At 41.1% G+C, this 25,766-nt stretch overlaps 1 protein-coding gene across 1 annotated transcript; it reads right to left on the reverse strand.

Moving 5' to 3' along the window:
- Window positions 1–275: 275 nt before the first annotated feature.
- On the reverse strand, window positions 276–25,244 carry fgd6 (FYVE, RhoGEF and PH domain containing 6; the record flags this gene model as incomplete). The annotated part of the gene is made up of 21 exons (XM_083906726.1): window positions 25,140–25,244; window positions 20,747–22,724; window positions 14,835–14,943; window positions 13,414–13,481; window positions 12,405–12,435; window positions 9,059–9,210; window positions 7,881–8,037; window positions 7,686–7,773; window positions 6,681–6,731; window positions 6,520–6,578; window positions 6,356–6,427; window positions 6,206–6,274; window positions 5,954–6,037; window positions 5,030–5,109; window positions 4,829–4,931; window positions 3,486–3,629; window positions 3,297–3,399; window positions 1,978–2,072; window positions 1,748–1,876; window positions 1,497–1,645; window positions 276–318 (listed from the first exon to the last, which is right to left on the reverse strand). The coding sequence occupies exons 1-21, from the start codon at window positions 25,147–25,149 to the stop codon at window positions 276–278; spliced, it is 3,774 nt and encodes a 1,257-aa protein (XP_083762852.1). The 5' UTR covers window positions 25,150–25,244.
- Window positions 25,245–25,766: the final 522 nt, after the last annotated feature.

Here is a 25,766-nt window from a genome sequence, read left to right on the forward strand (position 1 = left end):
ACCTTTGACCCTTGGCTCTGAGCTCCAGAGAAACTAAAATCCAGTTGTTGTTTTTTTTTTTTTCCGGGGGACACAACAGCAGTTTGCTCTGCGCACAGTTGGTGGCGCTCCTGTTCCAAAAATAAACAGTTCATGCAGCAGACTTCCTGAGCTCGTGACCCTTGACCTGAGATCAACGCTGGGGGGGGGGGGGGGGGGGGCGGGGCAGGCGGGACGGGACGGGACGGGGGCGGAGTCTTATGTCGTCCTTCTACGACCTCGTCGTGACCTCACAGCTACTGCTCCAGAATCATGGCCTCCTGAAAGGCCTCGATCCACCTGAAGAAGAAGAAGAAGAAACATGAGTTTTACTTTGCCCAAAGTGAGGCTCGGGTCCAAAGTCGGCCCGGTTAGGGTTTCATTTGGCCCACGAGACTTATTTTATATTTTAAATAACTTATAAGTGCTTATTTCAGGTTCTGATGGTTAAAATCAGAGTTTTAAAATAAAGCTGACATGTGATAGCATGGAGGAACCTTAAAAAAAGTTTTTTTTAACAAAAATATACAATTTAACTAAGAAATATTTAATTTTAAAGAACCTATAATACAATATATAATATAATACAATTATTAAAGCAGGTGATTATTCATTTTAGCTCTTTCAGAGTAAAAGTTGTACTTTAACGGAGTAAAATTAAAGTGTATATACGGTACTTTTAATAATACTACTAAATTAAATACATGGAGCAGGTCAATAAAAATCAGAAAAAAAGTGAACTTTTGAATGAAAATTTTAAGATTCTGAGAACAAACATTTGTAATATTTGGCGGATTAGGAATAATAATCTGCCAAATGTCGTCCAGAATAAGCTAAAAAATATTGAATTTTAAAGAACCTTAGATCTTATTACAACATAAATAATTCCAGTAAGTGTTTAATTTGATACTTTTACCTCTTTCAGAGTTAAAGTTTGTGCAGTCCTGATGTATTAAAATACTTTAAAGGAGTAAAAGTAAAGTGTATACACAGTATTTTCAATAAAAATACTGAATATACTAAATTAAATACATAAAACAGGTCATTAAAAACAAATCAAGTTTAAGTTTCTGAGAAGAAACATTTGTAATATTTGGCAGATTAGGAATAACAATAATCTGCCAAATGTCGTCACAACTCGTTACTCGGTCTAACTAAGATCCCGTGTCACCGGGCGACATTCGCGTGCTGCACACAGGAAGTGATCGTTTACTTTAAAACAGAGGCGACGGAAACATCGCGCGAGTAAAGTGAGGTTGTTTTTTTTTTTTAACTAAAAGGACAAAGAAGCGTCAGTTTGACGGGATTAACGCTGCTCTGCTCTGCTGCTGTATACGCACAAACGCTCCCTCAGTCAGATCGGGACACTTTTCGACTAAGAAAAAAAAATCATAATTCCTCTTCACGGGTTAGCGAAACAGCTAACAGCCAAACTCCGGTGTGTAATCTGTTAATCTGGATTGCCGAGGCGTCCGTACCTCTGTGCAGCGGGGATGTCGTCGGCCTTGAAGATGTAAAACAGCGTGTTCTTGTGATACAGCTTGAACTGCAGCTTCTGAGCCGGTCCGTTCTTCTCCTCGCGCAGGAAGAAACCCAGCAGAGGTTGACTCTCCAGCGCCGCCACGTCCTTCGAAAACACACACACACACACATTCTTATTCTTACTCCGACTCATCTCAGATTAGGGGGAAAAAAAACGCGCGGGTTATCGCGCGGGTTGAGCGAGTACCTCGCTGGCGGCGTACGTGTACAGGACTTTGTTCTTGATGACGAACCACAGCCTCTTCCACTGCTTCTTGTTGCCCTTCGACCTGTTCAAGTAGCCGCTCATGGACGAGTTCTCCGTGTTTGCGGAGACCTGGAGAGGAAAAAGGGTCAAAGGTCATCCTTTCTCTTTCAAAATAAAAATCAACACACACACACACACACACACACACACACAAAAGTGTTTGGTTTGACCTCTTTCAGCGCGGCGGGAATCTTCTTCTGCTTCCTGGTGAAGGAAAAAGCTCCGGGTTTGATGGGAGACGTCGACGTGGAGGCGCAGCGGTCGCCTGGACACAACGCAGCGACGTCAAATTAACACAATTCTACGTAAACTGAACATTTAAGTGAAACCGAGGCTGAACGTCGTCGTGAAAAGACAAAAAACTTGGTCTATTTCAGCTTTAAATTGTTTATTTTCAATGGTACGTTTTGTCTTTAGCGCTTCTTTTAAGGGCTAAATCATGACATAAATAACACTAATTGGACAGGGGTAACCCACACCTTGGTTGACATCAAATTCAAGGACTTTTTAAGGACTTTCCAGGACCGGTTTCCCTCAAATTCAAGGACTGAATGTGCCGACACATGCTTAAGTCTTTGTAATCGTCTTTGGATTGGACAGATCTTGGAATTTTTCATATACCATGCGTCATCACGTAAGATTTGCTCTCTTGCTTAACTTTACTCGCTCATTGTTCTGCAAGGAATCTCACGTTAACGGCAGAAAGACACGACACCGCCAGGTAATTTCGACTCCAGGGAGCTAAACTTTTAGCTAAACCAACTTCTTTCTTGCACAAAATTCAAGCACTTTCAATGACCCTCGTCTGTTTGGGGCAATTTTCCAAAAAATTTCAAGGGGCTTTTTTCAAATTCAAAAACTTTCAAGGATTTCAAGGACCCAAGGACTCATATATAGAGTATAAAATGTCTGCCACTACAGGTCTCTCTCGCTCTCTCCCCCTCTTTATAAAAACAATAACAAAAGACTCAATTTGATGACGATCGTGAGCTTCAGTTCACTTCCTGATTAAGCGACTGATCCTCCTGGGGATTACGGGATTTGTTGACGACGAGAAAACTTTCACATCATCACCAGACTGATCCTTAAAATTCAATCTATTTGTGCATTCCATTTACATCAGAAGTCGGAATTGACCCAGGGTGATTTCGAAAAACTTTCAATGGCTTTTTTTCCCCCAATTCAAAGACTTTTAAGGATTTCAAGGACCTTTGAATGGAAGTGTTTGTATTTAGTATAAAATGTCTGCCACTAGAGGTCTCTCTCTCTCTCCCTCTTTATAAAAACAATAGGAAAGGACAAAATTTGGCGATGATCGTGAGCTTCTGTTCACTTCCTGATTAAGCGACTGATCCTCCTGGGGATTACGGAAAAAAAAACTTTCACATCATCACCTCCTCAGATCCTTAAAATCTAATCTATTGCTGCGTTTCCATTTACACCGGAAGTCGGAAAATTTGGGCGTGGGAGTGACGGGTGTTTTACTCACTGTTCTCCTGTAGTTTGGCGAAGCAGTGATCGCACACTCGTGCGGGCTGGTTCTTCAAGTACTCCAGGTAGTACTTATTAGCAGAGCAGGCCTGACACACCACCTGTGTCACACACACACACAGATTTATACATAAATAAATACATAAATAAATAAATAAATAAATGTGTAGTGTGAGGTCACGCTGACCTTCCCACAGGCTCGACAGTGATGCCTCCTCCAGGTCAGGGTGAATTCACAGGTGCACATCATGCACATGGTGGCTCTCAGGTCCGGGATCCAGATGGGAGCCTTGGAGCCCAACGGGGCCCCGCTGTCCACCACGGTCTCAGCCTGATCGTGACAGAAGACGGAAACACACAGGGTCAAACAAGTGACCTATAGGACCTATTTAAGCTAGTTATCCCTCTATTTAAGCTAGTAATAAGTCTTTAAACTAGTTATCTATCTAGCTACTTAAGCTTATTATCTATAGCTATTTATACTAGTTATCTGTCTATTTAAGCAAGGTATCAGTCTCTTTAAGCTAGTTATCTATCCAGCTACTTAGGCTTGTTATCTATTTAAGCTAGTTATCTGTCTATTTAAGCTAGTTATCCATCTATTTAAGCTAATTATGTCTCTTTAAGCATGCTACTTGTCTATTTAAGCTAGTTATATGTCTATTTAAGCTATTTATCATCTATTTAAGCTTGTTACATGTCTATTTAGGCTAGTTATATGTCTATTTAAGCTAGTTATCATCCATTTAAGCTTGTCATCATCTATTTAAGCTTGTTACATGTCTATTCAAGCTAGTTATACGTCTATTTAAGCTAGTTATCCATCTATTTAAGCAAGTTATCTCTCTTTTTAAGCTAATTATGTCTCTTTAAGCATGTTACTTGTCTATTTAAGCTAATTATCATCCATTTAAGCTTGTTACATGTCTATTTAAGCTAGAAATATGTCTATTTAAGCTATTTATCATCTATTTAAGCTTGTTACATGTCTATTTAAGCTAGTTATATGTCTATTTAAGCTAGTTATCATCCATTTAAGCTAATTATGTCTCTTTAAGCATGTTACTTGTCTATTTAAGCTAATCATCATCTATTTAAGCTTGTTACATGTCTATTTAAGCTGGTTATATGTCTATTTAAGCTATTTATCATCTATTTAAGCTTGTTACATGTCTATTTAAGCTAGTTATACGTCTATTTAAGCTAGTTATCATCCATTTAAGCTTGTTATCATCTAGTAAAACTTGTTACATGTCTATTCAAGCTAGTTATACGTCTATTTAAGCTAGTTATCATCCATTTAAGCTTGTTATATGTCTATTTAAGCTTGTTATATGTCTATTTAAGCTAGTTATAGGCTAAACCGGAAACAACCCAATATCAACAATCTGAAAGGGGGCATTATTGCCCCCTAGTGGAATGGAGGCGACACATATCAGTCAATTTCGTAGCCGATAGGACAGTCAAACAATTCAAACTCTCCTGCCTCGTTTTGGTGCAGGACAAACTTGAACCTCCCACAAACTTTACCTCCTCTTGACTCCGGCTGGATATGAAGGTGATTTTCTTCTTGGTGTAGTCGTCGATGGCCTTGGCGATGGCCTCCAGCCACTCGTCTCTCTCTGTGGCCGAGCTGCAAACGCGTGAATAAAACACACGAAGAATCTCAGCAATACAGCGATCACAACCATCCAGTGGGTGAATATATGAGGGAGTATGAGTGAGTCTGACCTGGCAGAGAGGATGAAGGAGCGTTCAACACTTTCGATGTTCAGCTCGTTCTGGTACGCCTCCTGACTCGGCTTACTCACCTGGAAAACACAAAAACAGATTATTGATTACTTTCTTCAGCCGAGAGAAGAACTGACACCAATTATTAAAAATCAGGTTAGCTGAGTTAGCTAATAACCGACATCAAAAATAGATGTTTGGGGTCCATATACTAAGTTTTTTCCCTTTATTTGATAAAATATAGCAGTTTAATTACAACAAATAATATAAAAACTTAAATAACCACTTATTGAAAAAGACTAATGGTCTGTATTTCCAACATTTTATGTTTGTACTGCAGTTTTCAATAAAAAATGATGTATAAAGTAAATATTAAATCCATGAAACTGGTCATCAAAAACAACAAAAATAAACTTTTAGATGAAAAAATTTAAGTTTTAGTGACTTATCGACATTTATCAAGTTCCTGAGAACAAAAAATATTTAAATTGTAATAATTAATTTTTTTAATTGTATATTACGGCATTTCAAAAGACTTTTATTTTGAAATTAACACTTTTATTTTGAAATTCGATGAAATATTGTCACAAATATCACCCTCACATCACACACCCTGACTAAGCAGTTGCTTTTTCCCCCCCACAAAAACAAACTTTTTATTTATTTCACTAAACCGGCCGACTCCCGACAGCCTAGAAGTTCACCGACTCCTCAGGTCGTTTGAGGTTTGAGACGTTTAACTTTTAGCCGTTAGGAAGCCACAATTCAGTTTAAACCAGTGCTTTTACTGTAGAAAAAACACTTGTAAAAGTCATAGGAATATAAATCAACAAACAGCAGCTGTAGATTAAATTTAACAACGAGGTTAAATTAAGAAAATAAAAGACAGACATTGAACACAAACAGAAAAAATAACCTTCTCACCTTCATCCCGGCCAGAGAGAGGACACTGTTGAGTTTATACTGAGCCGACTGGACTGGCGTGGTGTACATGAGAGCGTCATTAAACTGCAACAGAGAGGGAGTAAAACATAAATCAATCACCTAGTGGAGAAACTGTGGATTACACACACAAAAACCTGAGATATAAAACAATGAGAACTGGAATGTGTCTGTTTTTTTTTTTTTATTAAATCCTTCCAGACAATCGAGGGTGAAATAACAGGAAAAACTCACCAGGAAAAACATCCGCGGCTGCATGACTTTCCTGGACAGCTTCATCAGCGTGCCCTCCTTTAGGAACACCTGCAGAAATCAGCAGATTTAATCCCAGATTGAGATAAAAAATATGACAAAATCACGGTAAAACAGAGGTAAAAAACTTACTCTGCCCGGCTGAACGATCTCATGGTGACCGTTGAGACTGTACTGGATCTGCATCAGCTTCTGAAAGTTATCCTGACGATAAACACACACACACACACAAAAACATCAGAAAGAAGTCGAAAATCAGACGACGTTTACGGAAAAGTCGCGTTTACGAACTTTACCCCTTGTTTCATGATGTCGTTGGCGTGGTTAGCCACTTCCTTCACGATGCTGAGCGCAGCTGTGAGGACGAGAGGAGGAGGAGACGCATTTAATTAGTTTTAATTTTTTTTAATGATTTTCCGTATAAAAACTTGTGTTGTGTTGTTGTTGTTTTTTTTACCTTGTGTGTCTTTGTAATCTTCTGAATCTTCTGGAAGGTTCTTCAAATAATCTGGGAAAAACCACAGAAGAAAATGTAAACACAACATAAAAATGATTCCTTAAGAGGTTTGCAAATAATTTCAACTGATCCTTGTTCAGGGCGATGCCGACTATTATGATGGTAAATTTCAAGTCTTTCCGAGAAACTTTTTGTTTTCAAGAAGAAAGCCAGCTCACTGTTAAAGTGCATGAGGGCAAATGGCAAATTTTCTGAATTTCAAAAATTGATTAAAATTATTCCTTAAGAGGTTTGAAAATATTTTCAACTGATCCTTGTTCAGGGCGATGCCGACTATTATGATGGTAAATTTCAAGTTATTCCGAGATACTTTTTTTTTTTTGTTTTTGTGAAGAAAGTCAGCTCACTGTTAAAGTGCATCAGGGCAAGCGGATCATTTCCTGAATTTCACAAATTCATTAAAATGATTTCTTAAGAGGTTTGAAAATATTTTCAATAGATCCTTGTTCAGGGCGATACTGACTATTATGATGGTAAATTTCAAGTCATTCCGAGATACTTCTTGTTTTTGAGAAGAAAGTCAGCTCACTGTCAAAGTGATGGAAATGGATCATTTCCTGAATTTCAAAAAATCATTAAAATTATTCCTTAAGATTTTTACAAATATTTTCAACGGATCCTTGTTCAGGGCGATGCCGACTATTATGATGGTAAATTTCTAGTCATTCCGAGATCCTTTTTTTTTTTTTGAAGAAAATCAGCTCACTGTCAAAGTGCATCAGGGCAAACGGATCATTTCCTGAATTTCACAAATTCATTAAAATTATTCCTTAAGATTTTTACAAATATTTTCGACGGATCCTTGTTCGGGGCGACGCCGACTATTATGACGGTAAATTTCAAGTCATTCCGAGATACTTTTTTTTTGGCAGTGGGAATCCACTCTTCTGTGTTACTCTGACCGTCCACCAGGTGTCAGTAGAGTCAGCGAAAATCAGAACAAACCTGTGAGCAGCAGCTGGTACTGAGGAATCCTCTGCACTGGTTTTAACAGGTAGTGTTTCAGAGCCAGACTGGCACACCTCGCACTCGTCTGAGATGAACACAAACACAAAAAAAGAGTAAACATCAGAGTTTAACAACTTCTACTTTTAAAAGACGGTAAATCACAATATAAAGTGTTTCCCCCGGCGACTCTACCTCAAACTCTCGGACCACGGCGGCGAACGCCGGGTTCTTCCTGCACTGCTCGTCCAGCAGAGCCACGTTGTTGTCGAACTGTCGTATGTAGGTGGAGTACATCTTCAGGTACGGACCCTTCTGCACAAAGATGTCCGACAGACGCTGGTGATCGCTCCTGTGAGGACACACACACACACACACACACACACGGGACAACTCTGTTTTAGCCATTTTAGTGTCTGTGGGACACAATCCATCCATCACTGCTGAGCTTTAGCAAGATCTATGAGCACAAAGATAATCTTAGTCCATCTTACGATTATTAAGGTTGTCCTTAGTCCCAAAAGGTTTGAGAAAACCTGTTTGTAGTAGCCTGTGTGTGTTTGTGTGTGAGTCTGTGTGTTTGTGTGTGAGTCTGTGTGTTTGTTTCTGTGTTTGTGTGTCTGTATGTGTTTGTTTCTATGCATTTGTGTCTGTATGTGTTTGTTTCTGTGTTTGTGAGTCTGTATGTGTTTGTTTCTGTGTTTGCGTGTCTGTATGTGTTTGTGTGTCTGTATGTGTTTGTGTGTCTGTATGTGTTTGTTTCTATGTGTTTGTGAGTCTGTATGTGTTTGTTTCTGTGTTTGCGTGTCTGTATGTGTTTGTGTGTTTGTATGTGTTTGTTTCTATGCGTTTGTGTCTGTATGTGTTTGTTCCTATGTGTTTGTGTGTCTGTATGTGTTTGTTCCTATGTGTTTGTGTGTCTGTATGTGTTTGTTTCTGTGTGTGTTCGTTTCCGTGTGTGTGTATTTGTGTGTCTGTTTCTGTGTGCGAGTCTGTGTGTGTTTGTGAGTCTGTTTGTTTCTGTATTTGTGAGTCTGTGTGTGTCTGTGTGTGTGCGAGTCTGTATGTGTGAGTCGGTGTCTGTTTCTGTGTGTGAGTCTGTGTGTTTGTTTATGTGTGTGAGTCTGTTTGTGTTCGTTTCTGTGTGAGTCTGTGTGTGTTCGTGAGTCTGTGTGTGAGTCCGTTTGTTTGTTTCTGTCTATGTGAGTCTGTGTGTTTGTTTATGTGTGTGAGTGTTTGTGTTCGTTTCTGTGTGAGTCTGTGTGTGTTTGTGAGTCTGTGTGTGAGTCCGTTTGTTTCTGTGTGTGTTTGTGAGTCTGTGCGTGTTTGTGTCTGTGAGTCTGTGTGTGTTAGTGTGTGTAGTGTGTAGTCACCAGTGAGCCACCCTGTCCTCTAGCTCCCTCTGCAGGTCTCTGTTCAGCTGGTACAGCTGAGGGAGGTAGTACAGGATCTGGTTGAGGATCCTCTCGTCCACCACAGGCTTCCCGTTCTGACGCGTCGCCTTGGCAACAGCATCCCTGAAGTCCTGAGAAAGAAAAAATACACACTGAAATAAATCTTTACACACACACACACACACACACACACACACACACACACACACACACAGACAGCTGTACAGGGTGTGGTGACAATATAATATATTACAGCTTCAGAGGAGCACCTGGTCATGACATCATCAACACTACCCCCCCACCCCTTTGCACGCACACACACACACACACACACACACACACACACACACGCACACGCACACACACACAATGCTGAGTCAACACTCTTGACTGAGTCCAGTTTGCCAACACACACATCCACCTGGAAGGAAACAGAGAGGCGACGCAGGACCCAGTGACCTGGTGAAAACACACACACACACACACACACACACACACACAACTGACAGGACTGTTCCCACCCGCCCCGGCTCTGCTGCTGCATACACACAAGCGCTCCCTCAGCCAGGTCTGACAAGGACGCAGCAAACAAATACTGTCACATCTAATAAATGTCTTATTTTCTCCACAAACCTAATTATTACATTTTTTTATTTGTTAATATGAAAAAAAAAAACCACAAAAAAATATTTTAAGTAACAGGAAAATCAGCGAACTATTTGATTATTTAATAAAAAGAAAAAATAAATGGTAATAATAATGTATATAAAGTGTAATAATGTATGTAAAGTTCAGCAAACAACATTATCTCAGCGATTCAGTGATGATAAAATCTGTAATAACAGCAATTTAGTAGTCGATTGATCGAACAATCGTCGTCACAAGCCACACAATAATAACATCAACTGAAGTTACATACTGCAGCTTTAAAACGGAGGCTCAAAGACGAGCTTCTGTCCTCATTAGGACCAGAAAAGTCAGCGTTTATACCAGAAAACGCGTCCTGCAGACACGTTAGCGTCCAACACTGACCAGTTTCTGTAGCTGCAGCTCGTTTACTGTCTTTATTTACGTTGTTTACAGCGAGAACATCACATCAAAGAGCGTCTGGCTCTCGCCACACATCCCTCACCGCGTTCAAAAGTGAGAAAAAGACGCACAGACGTCGACACCAAAGACGACTAAACTTGGAGCGAGAGGAGTCCGGGAATAGATTTGTGGTTTTGTTTTCCCCACACCAAAAGAAAACTTTTATAAAAGACATTTGTTTTGTCACGCCTCCACCTGCACACACACACACGCACACACACAGAGGGTTGTGTGTGTGTGTGTGTCGTCTCTGCGGCCTGAGGAAGCAGCTGCTGCTCGGCCGTCGACCGACACACAAATATGTGACCTGACCTCGTTTCTTGGACAGAGAGAGCCGTGACTCCGCCCCCTCCCTACCTCCCTCCATCCCTCCCTGACTCCTCAAACAAACTATGGCATTTGGATGTTTTAAAACAATATATTAGTAAATAAAACAAATAAAACAATTATTGGACTAACTTTTCTTGCTAAAAGTAACATTAATTATGTGGTTTTAGCTTCTAAAATGTTTAAAATAGTCGCTTTTTTCTTTGTCAATCACGATAAAAGGGAAATCCTGGACAAAATATGGCATTTGGACATTTTAAAAACAATATATTAGAAAATAAATGAATTATTGGACTCACTGTTCTTGCTAAAAGTAACATTAAATATGTTGTTTTAGCTTCTAAAATGTAAAAATAGTAGTTTTTTCTATGTTTACAATCACAATAAAGTAGAAATCCTGGACAAAATATGGCATTTGGACATTTAAAAACAACTTAATAGTAAATGAAACAAGTAAATGAATTATTGGACTAAATTTTCTTGCAAAAATTAACATTAATTATGTGGTTTTAGCTTCTAAAACTTTACAATAGTAGTTTTTTCTTAGTCAACAATCACAATTAAGTAGAAATCCTGGACAAAATATGGCATTTGGACATTTAAAACAACATATTAGTAAATAAAACAATTATTGGACTCACTTTTCTTGCTAAAAGTTACATTAAATATGTGGTTTTAGCTTCTAAATTGTTAAAAATAGTCGTTTTTTTCTTTGGTCAATCACAATTAAGTGGAAATACTGGACAAAATATGGCATTTGGACATTTTAAAACAATATATTAGTAAATAAAACAAATAAATCTATCATTGGACTAAATTTTCTTGCTAAAAGTAACATTAAATATGTGGTTTTAGCTTCTAAATTGTTAAAAATAGTCATTTTTCCTTTGTCAATCACAATAAAGTGGAAATCTGGGACAAAATATGGCATTTGGATGTTTAAAACAACATATTAGTAAATAAATGAATTATTGGACTAACTGTTCTTGCTAAAAGTGACATTAAATATCTGGTTTCAGTTTCTAAAAAAATAAAAATTGACATTTTTGGACAAAATATGGAATTTGGGAAGTTTGTCGAGGCAATTTTACACTAATATTTTGTATTTTCCTTAAAAAGAAAACAATTGGAAGTGCCGAGTTTGAAAATGATCGTTTAATGTCCTTGATGAAGTTGGGCAATAAACCTAAATCAGTCTAAATCCCCCCAAACTGACCTTATTTTGGTCATTTTAATATTTCCCATTTCCTTGTGTTTCCCCTTTTTTTTGCAAAAATTGAAGCTAAAATTCACTTGAATGATCTGGTTCCAGCTTCTGAAATGTCAAAAATAGTCTTTTTCTCTTTGTCAACAATCACAAACCTCAAAATGACAATGTCCAGAACCAAAGATAATCACTTTACAGTCACTGAGGGACCAGGAATTAGAAGATAATTACATTTTAGAAGCTGAAATTCACTCAAAACAATAAATTGATTAAAACAAGACCGCTCTAGTGCCTTTATATGTGACTAATATGTAATAAAAACACACGTTTTTCTGCTGCCCGTTTCATTTTAACGTGAGAATTTCTCAAGCGCTCGCATGAACAGAGCCAAACCAAAACTCAACTCCTCGTCCGTCTTATTCCTCAATAAAACACACACACACACACGCACACACAGCAAGTTTAAAAAGCCTCAGCTGTGGAATAAGTGAATTATTCAACCTCTTCACAGCGGCCAAGAAACTCATTAACTCCTGTGTCCAGTCTCAGGCTCTGGTGACCGTTTAAAAACAATCACCGCGTTCGTTTACACGGGGGAAGGAAACCCTCGCTACAAGTCGTTATTTTAGGCACGATTTTTGTCCAGAGCTGCACTTTCTTAACATAAATTTAAAAAATAATAATAATAAAAAAAACACTTACTATGTGTAGAAGCTTCAGGACGTCCACAAATCTGATAAAAGAGCAGAAAAATGTCAGTAACACTGAACTCTACATCACATTTTTATCATTAATGTAAAAAAATAACATTCAGCACCTTAAGGACAAAAATGTACCCTCCCTAAAATCGTTATTAAACCCATTACATATACAGTACATTAAAACAAATGTATTTTTTGGCAAAAAAAATCAGTCATTTTCAGTATTTTAACCCTTTGAATGACACTTATTTTAATGTAATTCCACCATTTTTCACATTAAAAAACAGTGTGCAATATTTGACGATTCGATGATAGGATTTATTGTGGGTGGAAATGTCACCGATTACCAAAAGTGTCTTTTTTCCATTATTATTATTGTGTAGTGTCACTTTTTAAAAAGAACTACACACTCAGCGCCATAAGGACAAAAATGGACCCTCTCAAAAAATGTTATTAAACCCAATATACATGTACATATGCACTATATTAAAACTAATTTACTTTTAATGGATGGATTTTTAAGCAGCATCAAAAATGACCTTGAAAAAATCCTTTAAATACAACTTATTTTAATGTTTTTAAAAAGAACTACACACTCAGCGCCTTAAGGACAAAAATGTCCCATCCACATAAACTGCTATTAAACAATAGTTAATTTAACCAAAATCAGTCCCGATTACGAAATAAAACTTTTATTTTTATTTGTAAAAGCGCCCAATGGACAGTTATAATACAACACTGCCACATGCTGGATTACCAAGGAAATTATTATTGACGTCCGTTTTTCTTTTAAATCGCTAACTATACAACAATTTGCTTGACAAGATATTTTTTATGTTCTAATGTCAATGAGATTAATTTATACAACTTTACAATGGGCACATTTTATGTACTTAAGGTTCTGAGTGTTAGTATTTGTGACACAGTGTATTATTAGTCATATATTGGATGTCAGAATTTCGTAATCTGCGTAATCTGTGTTGTACACAGTTCATGACTAAAGCACTCACACTTTCTCCGAGCTCATGATCTCCTGGGCGATGTGCACCACCTTCTTCCTCTTCATCTCGTCCTCCTGCTGAAAGAGCGGCACACAACAACGTGGGGTGGGTGTCGGTGGAAAACGGACGCCACGGAACACAAACAAATCACGGAACTGGAGCACTCACGGATTCGCCGCAGATCACCATGATTGATCGCTGGACGGGCTCGTCTGAGCTCTAAAAGCGTCAGAGTGGAGTTTACAGCTTCGGAAAGTGGGACAAACGACCCCCCCAGCCCTCCCTGCCGCTCTCACTCTCTATCTCACTCTCTCTCCATGTCACACTCTCGATGGTGTGTGTCGTTGAATGGTAATGGGCTCTCTCTCTCTCTCTCTCAGTGACTTAATTTGGACAGCAGCCTTGGCCTCCACTTGACTGAAACGTCCTATCAGAGACGTGTGAAGTCCTGGAGCTTTGAGGGACATCGGTGTCACACAGAGGGTCACGCAGGACAAAGATTTTTTTCAAAATAAAAGCTTTTTTTTTTTTTTTTTTACTCAAGCAAAACCAACAAACAAACTAGTAAGAACCGCATTTTTCAGTGGTTGGTTTGTTCTGTTGACTGAAGGTTTTCATGTGGTTGGGTACCTTGCTCAGGGATTCAAACTGGCAACCCTCATGCTTACGAACTAAATTCCCTTTTTCGCTTGGCCATGAGCTAGCCCTACTTTGCATGCGTCCTCCAATTTCAGTTAATCCCTGCTCTGAGAACAACACGACATCGCTGTCTTACTGTTTTTCCTCACGGATTCAAAGTGGAGTCTCAGGCCAAGCAGTGCTCACTGCGCCTCCTGCTGGCCAACACAGTAATTACTTCAGATGTTGTGACGGGCTTCTACGCTGTATATTTCGACAACCAACCGGATTTTAGGGTTCGAACGTGAATCGTCCTCACCTTAAGTAACAAATTTTAAAGAGCGACAGCCGTAACATATAGCTAGCGATGGGGAAGTTGACGGCGGTTAGCGGCGTCAACGCTAGCACGCGTTTCCGCGTATCCGGCCTGGAAAAAGACGCCACGTTTGTGACGAGTTTTAGAATCCAGGCACCGTTTACCAGTTGGCTGCGTTAGCTCCTTTAGCGCACCTACAGGAAAAGAGCAGTGCTACAAATAACCAGCGTACCTGTGCGCCTCCGTTTTTAAAGTTTAGCGTTACTTTAGAGACTAATTTTAACAACCGGGAGTCACGTAAACATGACGTGTTATGCGCTAACATTTTGACGCCGTTAACCCGCCTGTTAAGCGCAAAACGTGCCCAGCGCTACACATAACATTAAAATTCCACCGTTATGCCGATGACAGTCAGGTTTATGTACCCGCTAAAGCGGAAGGACGCTATTCCTATTTTTGCTAGCGGAATTTAAAAAACGTGGGACGTGACGATTACCTGTCTGTCCGCCTCGTCCAGGTGCTCCTTGCTGGAGGTGGAGCTGTCGTCCTCTTCGTCCGAGGTGTGGATCTCCTCCTCGGAGTGGATGTCCTGCCTCAGCCAATCGCTGCTCGGGGCAGAAACACAGATTCAACACAATACACGTGTATTTAGCGTCACTAAAAAGCACTACACACTCAACGCACCTTAACCACTTCTTCCCTGACCCTCTTTTTGGTTCCTGCTCCATGACATGCCCAAACTAAATAGAGTAACTCTCTGCAGTTACAAGCTCTATGTGGATTATCTAGGTATCAAAATAAAGATCACACTTGTGAGATTCCACCAGAGGTGTAAGTTTCACTTTAGATGCCACTGTGTCAGAGTAAATGCACATGGAACACAGCATAACTGAAGGATTGTTTTCTCTCGCCTAAAAATATATTGCATTTTAAAGCAAATATCACCTTTAAAACGTGCAGTAGGAGCTTTAAAACACATGGAGGTCATGTAACAACATGTGGACATGAGCTGTGCAAAGTCTGATGCTGTTGAAATGAAGCAGAGTGAAATTACAGAGGTTTTAGTAAAGAAATGTCTAAGCGTTCTCTCATTTGGCACCATCTGTGCCATTTGAGATTTCTTAGGTACCAAATTATGAAAAACCCATTTAATTTTATGACGCTTTTGTCACTGACGCAAATATATATCGCTAAACGAGCCGTTTCTGCATACGTGTAGACGAAACACTGCACTAGTCCACTACTACTATTACTATTATTGTTTATGTTCTAACGTCAATGAGATTAATTCGGTTTTACGACGGGCACGTTTTATGTACTTAAGGTTCTGAGTGTCAGTATTTTTTTTACACAGTGTATTATTAGTCAGGAGAAGGAGTGTGCGAGTACAGACGATCCCTCCCTGGATAAATAAAGACGAAGGGATGCGTCACGTTTGTGAAACACAGAGGATGAAACTGATCACGTGCTATAATCTTCACCCAAACACATGCATACGAGTCAAAACCAAGACTCATTCGGGGATTATTTACAATATGTTTTCATGACGTTAGGAAGCATTTCAACATCCTGACTGAGGAAGTCCAGAAAATGTGGTGCGGGATAAAAAAAAAAAAAAAAGCAACAGATAAGACTGCTAAATTTAGGGAAAAGACAAATGTGGTATTTTTATGTCAAAAAATAATAATATCTCTACAAAGATAGTTTTGAAATGTGCTTGTATGAGGTATCGTCTGTGTCTTACATACAGGTGATTTCCTGTGTCTAGAACCCGCAGAGGAGAAGCAGACATGAGCTTAATGAAAACATGAGCTTCCAGCCACTCAATAAATGGGTCAATCTCGTCAAATATACACCAGCTTAAGTCTACAATATCCTACAATATGTTGTCATTTCCCAACTGGAAGTTACCGTTTGTGTCGCTTTTAATTAAAAAGAAGGAAAACACTCTCACTCGCCTGTACCAAATCCCATAGAGAAAACCATCGTTTTTAAGCCTGCTGCGACACAGGAGCTGCAGGTCCACTGCTGCCTCGTGTGGCCAGTTTGTGTCACCGTGGTTGATTTGAATAAAAGATTTCAAACACAGAAGTCACAAAATTACAGAAGCGTAATGCATTCACTTGGGAAACAAACAAAAAAACTCCTGTTTTTCTCAGTAATAAATTTTCGGTTTGATTTTTTGAATTATTTTTTTTCAGTTTTTCTGACTAATATTTTTTCCCTGTTTTTCTGTCTATTTTTTTTTTTCAGTTTTTCTGAGTAATTTTTTTCCGTTTTTCGTGCAAATTTTTTTTCCCCCGTTTTTCTTACTAATAATTTTTTTCTGTTTTTCGGAGTCATTTTTTTTCCTGTTTTTCGTGCAAATTTTTTCCCCGTTTTTCGTGCAAATTTTTTTTTTCCCGTTTTTCGGAGTAATTTTTTTTCTGATTTTCTGAGTAATTTAAAAAAAAAATTTACTCAGAAAAACGGGGGAAAAAATATTAGTACGAAAAACAGAAAAAAAATTTACTCTGAAAAACAGGGGAAAAAATATTTGCACGAAAAACAGAAAAAAAAATGACTCAGAAAAACAGAAAAAAAAATTAGACAGAAAAAAAATTATTCAAAAAATCAAATCGAAAAATTAATTACTGAGAAAAACAGGAGTTTTTTTTTATTTTTTAAAGTGAATGCAATACGCTTCCGTACAAAATAACACATTTGAACTTTACTAATGGAGGCAGCAGTCGATCAACAACCCCCGTTTACTGATTTTCTCTATGGACTTTGGTGTGGGAGAGTTTGTTTACCAAATTGACTTTTTTTCTGGCTGGAAAAGGCCGTCTATTGACGAGTTAAAGCAGAAAAACATACAAAATGTGTTTGCCTCCTTCCACACACAAAACATATATATATTAGTGATTAAAATAATATGAATTTGTCACAGTTTAAAAAAACACTACACTCAGCACCTTAAGGACAAAAATGTCCCATCCATATAAACTGACAGGAAATGCAAGAGATATGGGCAGAAATACGACAAATATATACGAGATACTGCACTAGTATAAGGAAAAATGGTTCCTATGCTGTAAAATAGCGATTAAAAAATACAAATATGAGCTCAAATCTTTTTTTTTTTAATGTTCTAATGTCAATGAGATTAATTAAGTTTACAATGGGTACATTTTATGTACTTAAGGATTTTTTTTATTAGTCTGTTAGTATAATTACCTCATACAACCACACTAAAACATATATATTAGTGATTAAATTAATATGTATTTGCCGACCTAATGACATTATTAATAGTAGGATGATGTCAAACTCGATTACATAAATTTTCTGGGTGTTTACTGAATGAAAATATAGTAAAATGATTATCAAATTACCGCTGTGCTCATAGTTAATGTGCTTAAATGAAAATGTCCTGTCATAATTCCACAGAAAACCTTTAAAAATCACCGTTCACTCTATCACTTCTGCTGTTTCTGGCTTCCCGTCAAAAACACGCCGCTGCTGCCCACAGACGCCGCCGTCTGCCAGGTTCCCGTGCAAGCGTCGACACGCACCTCGCGTCCGTAATGTGTTTATCTGCCTCTCAACACGTCTGATTCTGATTCACACAGATCAAATAAAAAAGGCCTATTAATGTAAAGTCTGCCTGGATGTTTGTGCTGACAAAGAGGTACGACGACACCAGACAGGAAAATTCAAATTTCCTTTCACCGCCATCGACCGGTCGCTCCCCGCTCCCCTTGCTTTTCCTTTCGGACACCATTGACAGTTTCTTTTACCTCGACTCTTTTCTGAACTTCTTTCCCTCTATGGCCCGAGCTATTCCCAGCTCACAGGGTCCCAAACACAGAGCGCCACTTGTTTACGGGGCCCGGAGGCTTCTTACATAAACGTCATTTCGGGGGCTCAAGGAAGAAAGAAAGATGGCTGCCAGGGAAACGCCACGGGGTTTCGCTCGACACAACACACACACGCCGCGGACAGAATTAAGAAGCAGGAGAGGAGGTTTGACGGTTTCACACCGCGGCCGCGACCTCGTCGCTTGCAGTGACCCAGTTTGAGCAGAGGGGGCAGGAAACGTGGGAACGGCTCTGGACCTTAAGGTCGCTTTCAAATCCAAGACTCCGCCCCAAGTTGGGGGTGGCAACATTCAGCTTGGTCTGAGTTTGCTTTCGTACTTTAGTGAAACGAACCGATTCCCCTCCTTGCCTGAGGCGGCGCTGCGTCAAGAAAACCTGAAGGAGATGACGAGACAAACGACGAACAAGAAAACTCATCTGTAGCTAATCTATCGGTTAATCCAGGGCAACTTCAAAACACGGAGCTGCGTCAAATCCTGTCGGTTTAAGTTTTTTAAATTTTTTGTTCCATACGCGTGTATGTTTTCGTTGCGTTTACCCACAATGCCCTGCGTCGTAGTCCACATCCTGCATTTGGTTCACTTGAAAGCGAACCGAGACCTACATGCGGTTTTTAGGCGGACCAGAGTTCGGGTTGCGCACTCGCGCCTTCCTCAAACGAACCGGACTTTCCGAGCAACGGTGTTATATTTATATATATTCATATATTCTAAACTCCAGTGCATGAGAGTTAGAGGAAGTAACGCAGGGCCCACAGAGCGTTGAGCTAACGAAATGCATCTTCAAGAGCATTCAAGGAACCTTGTAAATTCCGTTGACAAAACGACGTCCACTAACTAACTAAATATTTGCAGCTGCTGAAATGTTTTGCGATAATCGATGCGCTATAAATTTGTAGTTGTCGTAGTAGTTGTAGTTTGTTTTTAGTTAAAATAAGGTTGAATACGTTTTCGCCTCTAATCCAAGAGTCTTCCGTTCTTATTCAGAAATATTATTTTTTATGTTTATTTATTTTGGTTAATACACTAAAGTAGTTTTTAACACTATTATTGTGACCCATGAATTTTCAAATGTAAAAAAACAGAAAAATATAGCAAAGCACATTATTATTTCTTGATTTAGACGTCAAATTACAGTTATTTACTTGCATTCCTGAACAGAAACATTAGTTTTAGCAGATGAATGCTGTGCTGGATTAATGTCCGGCTCAGATTAGGGTATAAAACTGTGAATTCACTTTGTTAATTTGCCAAATAAATAACAAGTATAATATCGTGCATCCCTTGTCCTCCCTATGAATTAATGTGGAGCAGTGTCTTATCTTTAAAACCACTTATCATGTCAACGTGTGGACATTAAAACACAAGCTATCAAAGTGTGTTTTACTGCATGATTAAACATTTATATCATAATTCACCACTTAACTCTCATGTTTTCCCCAAAGGTGTGATGAAAACAAACAAACAAACCACAGTGTTTCTTAAAATTATTAAAGGGCGTGAATTAACAGTCGCTGCAGATTCTCTTGGAGAAAACAGGAGTGATGAGGTTAAGACGAGGCTAAAGGAGGAGGAGGAGGAGGAGGAGGAGGAGGAGGAGGAGGAGGAGGAGGAGGAGGAGGCCGGCGGTGGTTGCTGGAGGTTTATTTTCCCCCTGTTCTCCAGAAACCCGTGTGGCGTTTCTGCGATTCTCAGACATTTCCTGCTCCGGCCACTGAAAATAACCCACAGGAAAACAGGCCGACCTGCTGCACGTCAATGCGCCATTCAATTTCAAAATTCAATGCCAGCGCCTCAGAGAGCATTTCACGCTCCTGCAAAGATCAAAACAAGCCCTGGTTCCACCTGTGTGAGTTCCCACTGAAAAACAAAACACTGAAAACAGGTTGTTTTCAGTGTTTTGTGAGGGTTCAGCTTCTTAAATGTGAACATTTTCTGCCTTTTTTTTGCTCCATATAACTAAGAAATTAATAATTTCGCTTGACATCATCATCAATTCAAGATTTGGTCAAGATTTTCTGACATTTTCTGGACCAAACGAGTCCCAGACAGATTAAATGATTAATTGAACCATGTCCTCCGTTCCTCAAGGGGGCAACAATGAGCTTAGGCGGTGTCTAGACTAGCATGTGGCTAATTGTTGACGCTTTTATATTCTTCTTCTGTGCGTGCAAACATCTGGCGTGTTTGTCCTGCAGCCTGCTAGCGTCTTATTTTGTCCACAAACCAACGTTTTTCTTTTGTTAAACAAGAAAATATTCACATTTAAGAAGCTTATTTTGCTTGTTTGTAACACCTAGTAATTCCTAAACGGTTAAATAACTGCCAGATATCGATAAAGCGAAGGTTAGATAGATAGACGGTTAGATAGACATTAGATAAAAGTATTAGATTAGCGCGTGGCTAATTGTTAGCCTGTCCGACACTGTTTTGAGCCTTCCTACGATCTATTAACTAACCGACGGAAGAAACCGTCAAATATTCACAATTAAGAAGCTGAAAACTCGCATTTTTTTTACTCGTAAACATTGTAAATCCGAGTACTGTACCTCTCGTATTCGTGGTCCAGGTATCGATGATAAGGATCCTGGACCTCGTAAATGTCCGAGTCGGCGGCGTCGGGGTCGTGCGGCCACCCGAGTCTGCCGCTGTGGAACGGCAGGTTCATGTACTCGGGAATCTCCTCGTACAGGGGGACGTTCTCGTACTCCACCGATCCGTCGTCGCCGTCGCCGTCGTCGTCGCCGTCTCCTCCGCGGACGCCGGCCTCCACGATGCAGCTGCTGGGCCGCCCCCCCTGCTTTGTCTCCGCGGTGGTAAAGTCCGCGGCCTGCCCTCCTTTGGCCAGCAGCTTCGGCAGCATCTTCACAGACACCCTGAGCTCCAGCAGCTTCCGGAAGGAGAGGCTGCGTTTTTGCGGGTGGGCCCGGGTTGCCAGGTCGGCGGCGGAGAACGACTGCGCCCTCTGCTTCCCGCCCAGCGCCGGCGCTCGGCTCTTGGGCGGCATGCTGCTCCGGCTGGGCACCTGGCGGCTGAAGAAGGTGACGCACGGGCGCGAGAAACGCCAGCTCGTCTTCTCCTGAGGGGGCGCCGGCAGCTCCCGCATGGGCGTGTTGGCGTGCGGCGGCGCCGGCGGGCACGCGGACGGCGGCGGCGGCATCGCGGGCAGGCTATGGCGTTGAGGTTTCCTGGGCGGCGCCCTGGGCAGCGGCGGCTCCTCGGCGGATAGGGCTTTCCTGGCGTGGCAGCCGAGCTTGATCTGCTTGGGGAGGCTGTGAGCGATCGGGTAGCGCTCGAAGTCGCCGTAGCCGTCCTCCTCCTCGTCGCCGCCGCACTCCTCCTGCGCCCCACCCTCCGTTTTGTGGCTCGTGGAGTCAGAATGCGAGAGCAGGACTAAAGAGTGCGAGGTGTGTTTGTGCAGCGCAGGGAGAGTGTGGACCGTTCTGTGGAGGCGAGGGGACAGCGAGGTTTGACGAGGCGGCGGCACGGGCGCGTCCATCTCGCCGTCTTCTATAATACCTGAGTCTTTTGGGGGTAAAGAGTCCTCCCGCGCGTCCTCCCACGCGTCCTCCTCGCCCGTCGCGCCGTGAGACAGACCAGCTTGACTCACGTCCCGCTCGGATTCGACGCCGCCCTCCACGCCGTCCTGCCGCACCAGCGCCGCCTTCTTGTGCCTGCGAGGCTGAGGGACCGGGAGGGGCTTGCTGGGAGCGGCAGGAACCTGCAGTTCAGGGTGTGGCCTGGTGGCGGCGGCGGCGGCGGCGGCTTCATCGCTCTCCTCCTCCGCCTGTAAAGAATCCGCGACGCTCGAGAAGACGGCGGCGGCGGCGGCGCTACCCGCGACGTCACAGTCTGTTAAATCCTCAGTTTGTAAATCCACGACGACGACGACGTCCCGATGTTTCACAGCATCTGGATCCTCCTCCTTTAGCTCCTGCGTCTCTTCCTTGTCCACTTCCTTGTCCAAAAGTCTCTGTCTTTGAGGTTTGTCTCGGGTCTTTTTGCAAATCCCTCCGCCGGCGTCGCCGTTTTCCACGCTTGACCCGTCGGCACAAATCCCATTCTGCAGCGGCTCTTCGTCGCCGCCGTCGGCTACGCCGTTCCCGTTCTCCAGACGCCGGCACGAGCAGGCGGCGATGATGTAGTCCGACTCCCGCTTGCTGCACTCTGATAAAATCCCATTTTTGGAGTTGAGGAGCGAGAGGCTATTGTCCAACGCTTCCTGAGAGTTGATAAGGTCGCCTCCTCCTCCTCCTCCTCCTCCTCCAACAACGCTGCTGCAGGGTTTGGGTGGCGGCGGGGAAACCGGAGGAGAAGAAGAAGAAGAAGAAGTGGAGACGGTGGATTTGAGGATGTACGACGGTTTCGGAGCGAGAGCGGGTTTCGCCCTCTTGAGCGTGCCGGGAGACGGCTGCGAGGCGACTGAAGGCTGCGCGAGGATCCCGGGTTTGGGGGCGATGGGCGGGGGAGAGGGTTTGGCGGTCGAAGGAAGTTTAGGTTTGGGCGCTAATGGAGGCTTCTTCACACCTGCAAACGCAGAAGAGTCAAATATTATTGTCCCAACAAAAATAGAATACGTCAAAACACAAAACGACTCTAAATGTGCCTGTGTGTGGCGCTGTAACGCTGCAATGACGCGCTGCATTTCACGCAAACAAACTGCGAAATAATTAAATTTAATGCGAAATAAATGCCACAGAACGCGTGAAAATAGTAGTGTTTGTTTGGGATAAGAGTCGTATGTTGCTCCAATTTGAAGTTTCGGTTATACGCACAAAAATGCACACAAAGTTAGCATTTAGAGATTTTTAGCCACTTTAAGGCTAAAAAGTGGTTTCAAGATTCAAAATTTTTTGCGAGTTTCCGTGTTTACCGGCCCTCAAATTTAGCTTAAAATGCTACGTCGCTCCAATTTGCCCAATTTGAAGTTGTGTATACGCAACAAAAATACATACAAGTGTAGCATTTAGAGATTTTTCGCCATTTTTAGGCTAAAAAGCGGTTAAGATTCAAAAAGTTTTGCTAGTTTCCGTGTTTACCGGCCCTCAAATTTAGCTCAAAATGCTACGTCGCTCCAATTTGCCCAATTTGAAGTTGTGTATACGCAACAAAAATACATACAAGGTTAGCATTTACAGATTTTTTGCCATTTTAAGGCTAAAAGGCGATTACGTTTTTTAAAAAAAGAAGCGTTTTCGGGGTCTCAAATTTAGCTTAAAATGCTATGTCCCTCCCATTTGCCCAATTTGAAGTTGTGTTTACGGGCAAAAATACATAACAGGGTAGCATTTAGAGTTTTTTTTTGCCATTTTTAGGCTAAAAGGTGGTTAAGATTCAAAAAGTTTTGTGAGTTTCCCTCAAATTGAGCTTAAAAGTGATGCACTGCTGCAAACCAAGCTTCTCTCACGCCTACTCCAACAGCTGCACGTTGTGGGTGAAAAAGGTCAACGTTTAAGGTCAAAGGACACAAGAAATGGCGTAAAATCCAATGTGCAGTCTTAAAAAAACAAATGTCTTGTCGCTCATTTATTTAATTGCCCGTTTGCATCCATTACGCGGTTAATGAATAACGACTCAACTTGTTGAACTTTACAACAGCAGCAAACTGGACGTTAAACTGCATTACGCCGGTAATTGAATTGGAACTCTCCTTCCTGTTCTTGAAGGATCTCGGTATGCTTGGCATCCTCCTGCCTCTGTGTGTGGATAAAAAACCTGTATTTGCAGTGTTTGTATTTCCCAATTAAATGATGTATTAATGACTTTAAATTAGAGCCTGAGCACCAATAATAAAAAAAAAAGGCTTGTGAATTGACACACTAATGCCATGTTTTCCACTCATAAGTGTTGGCTGGCCGACACCACGAGAAGTGGAGTCATCGAGCGGATGTTTCCCGAAAAGGCCAACAGCCAAAAACCCGCTCTGCTCACCCCCTGTACCGGACCCGATCCACAAAGTCTGCACTTATAATCTCGTTCTGCTTTTAAACAAAGACGCCTGCTTTTTATGACAACAAGTGTGCTTTTTATCCAACCACTGAGATGTGTTCTTCAATTCGGCTCGTAACATATATTGGTAATGTTCGTGTTTTAGAAGTGGGTACATGTCTCACTGACCCCAAACGAGACCTACATTCACAGTGGATGAGTCCACTACACAATCATTTTTGTACTTTGAGTTGATCCAAGTAAGCCGAATTCACCAGCGCATGCTAAACATGCCATAAAAGTTGACAAACAACATAAATGTGCATTTATGTGGCGAAAAGAGCAGATGAAACACTAAAATGCGCGTATTTTCAACCGGAGTTTTGGCCTAGTGTGTTTTCCGCCGTGGACGCAAAACGCCAGGTATCCGCACTAAAAGCCGCTCGTGTCGTGGAAAAACACAAGCGGATAACTTTATGGCTCATTTCCTACACTGTGAAGTGGATTCCCCCCCCCCCCCTCCTCTAAATCCACGCACATTCCCACCCTTTTACAGCATTTAAACGTAAATAAAACGCTGCGGCGTGACTGTTTATTATCACCGTTGTCCGACTTGTTGCATCCACGGCAGGACAGATGTGCGTAAGACAAAGGATTTAACCCCATCCAGCTGCAACTGGAGCTGCAGTAATAATAATAATAATAATAATAATAATAATAATAACAGGAAAATGTAGAAAACATATCCCGGTTAAAATGACCCTTTATTCAAATACGGCGCTACAGCGGAAACAGAATCCTGCGTTAAATCTTATTTAGAAAAGCTGTTATTAAGAAAAACTGTAATTAACTCAAAATAGAGCGGATGCTAGCGACCGCTACTACACTCCGGTGTACGTTTGTTAGCATTCGGCGTAAAAAAAAAAAAAGATTTAAACGTGTATTTTGTGTTTTTCCCGGATACTTTTAGCAAGTTTAGCCAAAGTTAAGTTAGCTTCCCCACACGAAACAAACCTGTGCTCATGACTCCCGACGGGCTCCTTTCTCCATGAGTGAAGTCGCTTTCAATGGAAACGCGAGGAAAAGTGCGTTATAAGTCCCTTCTTCGACAACATTGTCAGGTTAAAAAGAGGCGTCCGGTGGAGGAAAAACACGCAGCCCCAGCGCCGTGGTTCGTTATCTCGCCAACGGACCCACGAATAACGTCTTTACGTCTGTTACTTTTCCCATTTTTTCCCAAAGTTTTTTTTTTTTTTTTTTTTTGGCCCACGGTGCTTTTTTTTTCTTTCCCCCCAACATAGTCAAGCACGCGACGATAAAACAACACGCTTCCTGTTAAGGCTTTTCAAAATAAAAGTGCTGTTGAAAAAAATTGCAATTGAAAGACAACACATGTAAACAGGATTTATATCTTTAGCAAGTACACATGTATTTGTAATACTATATCAATTGTGATACATTTAGATTGTTTATTAAGTTTTTTTTGTCGTTTCGTCTCAATATGACAGTCCAATATTTACATGCACAACATATGCATCATAGAAGATAAATACACAATGGCAAAGTTGTTTAAACTGTGGCTATTTTCTACTTTTTTTTGTTTTTATTTGCTATTTTTAACTGAAATACAAAATGGCTGTG

The sequence above is a fragment of the Microchirus variegatus genome (genome assembly GCF_963457635.1).
Source record: "Microchirus variegatus genome assembly, chromosome: 20".
NCBI lineage: Eukaryota > Metazoa > Chordata > Actinopteri > Pleuronectiformes > Soleidae > Microchirus > Microchirus variegatus.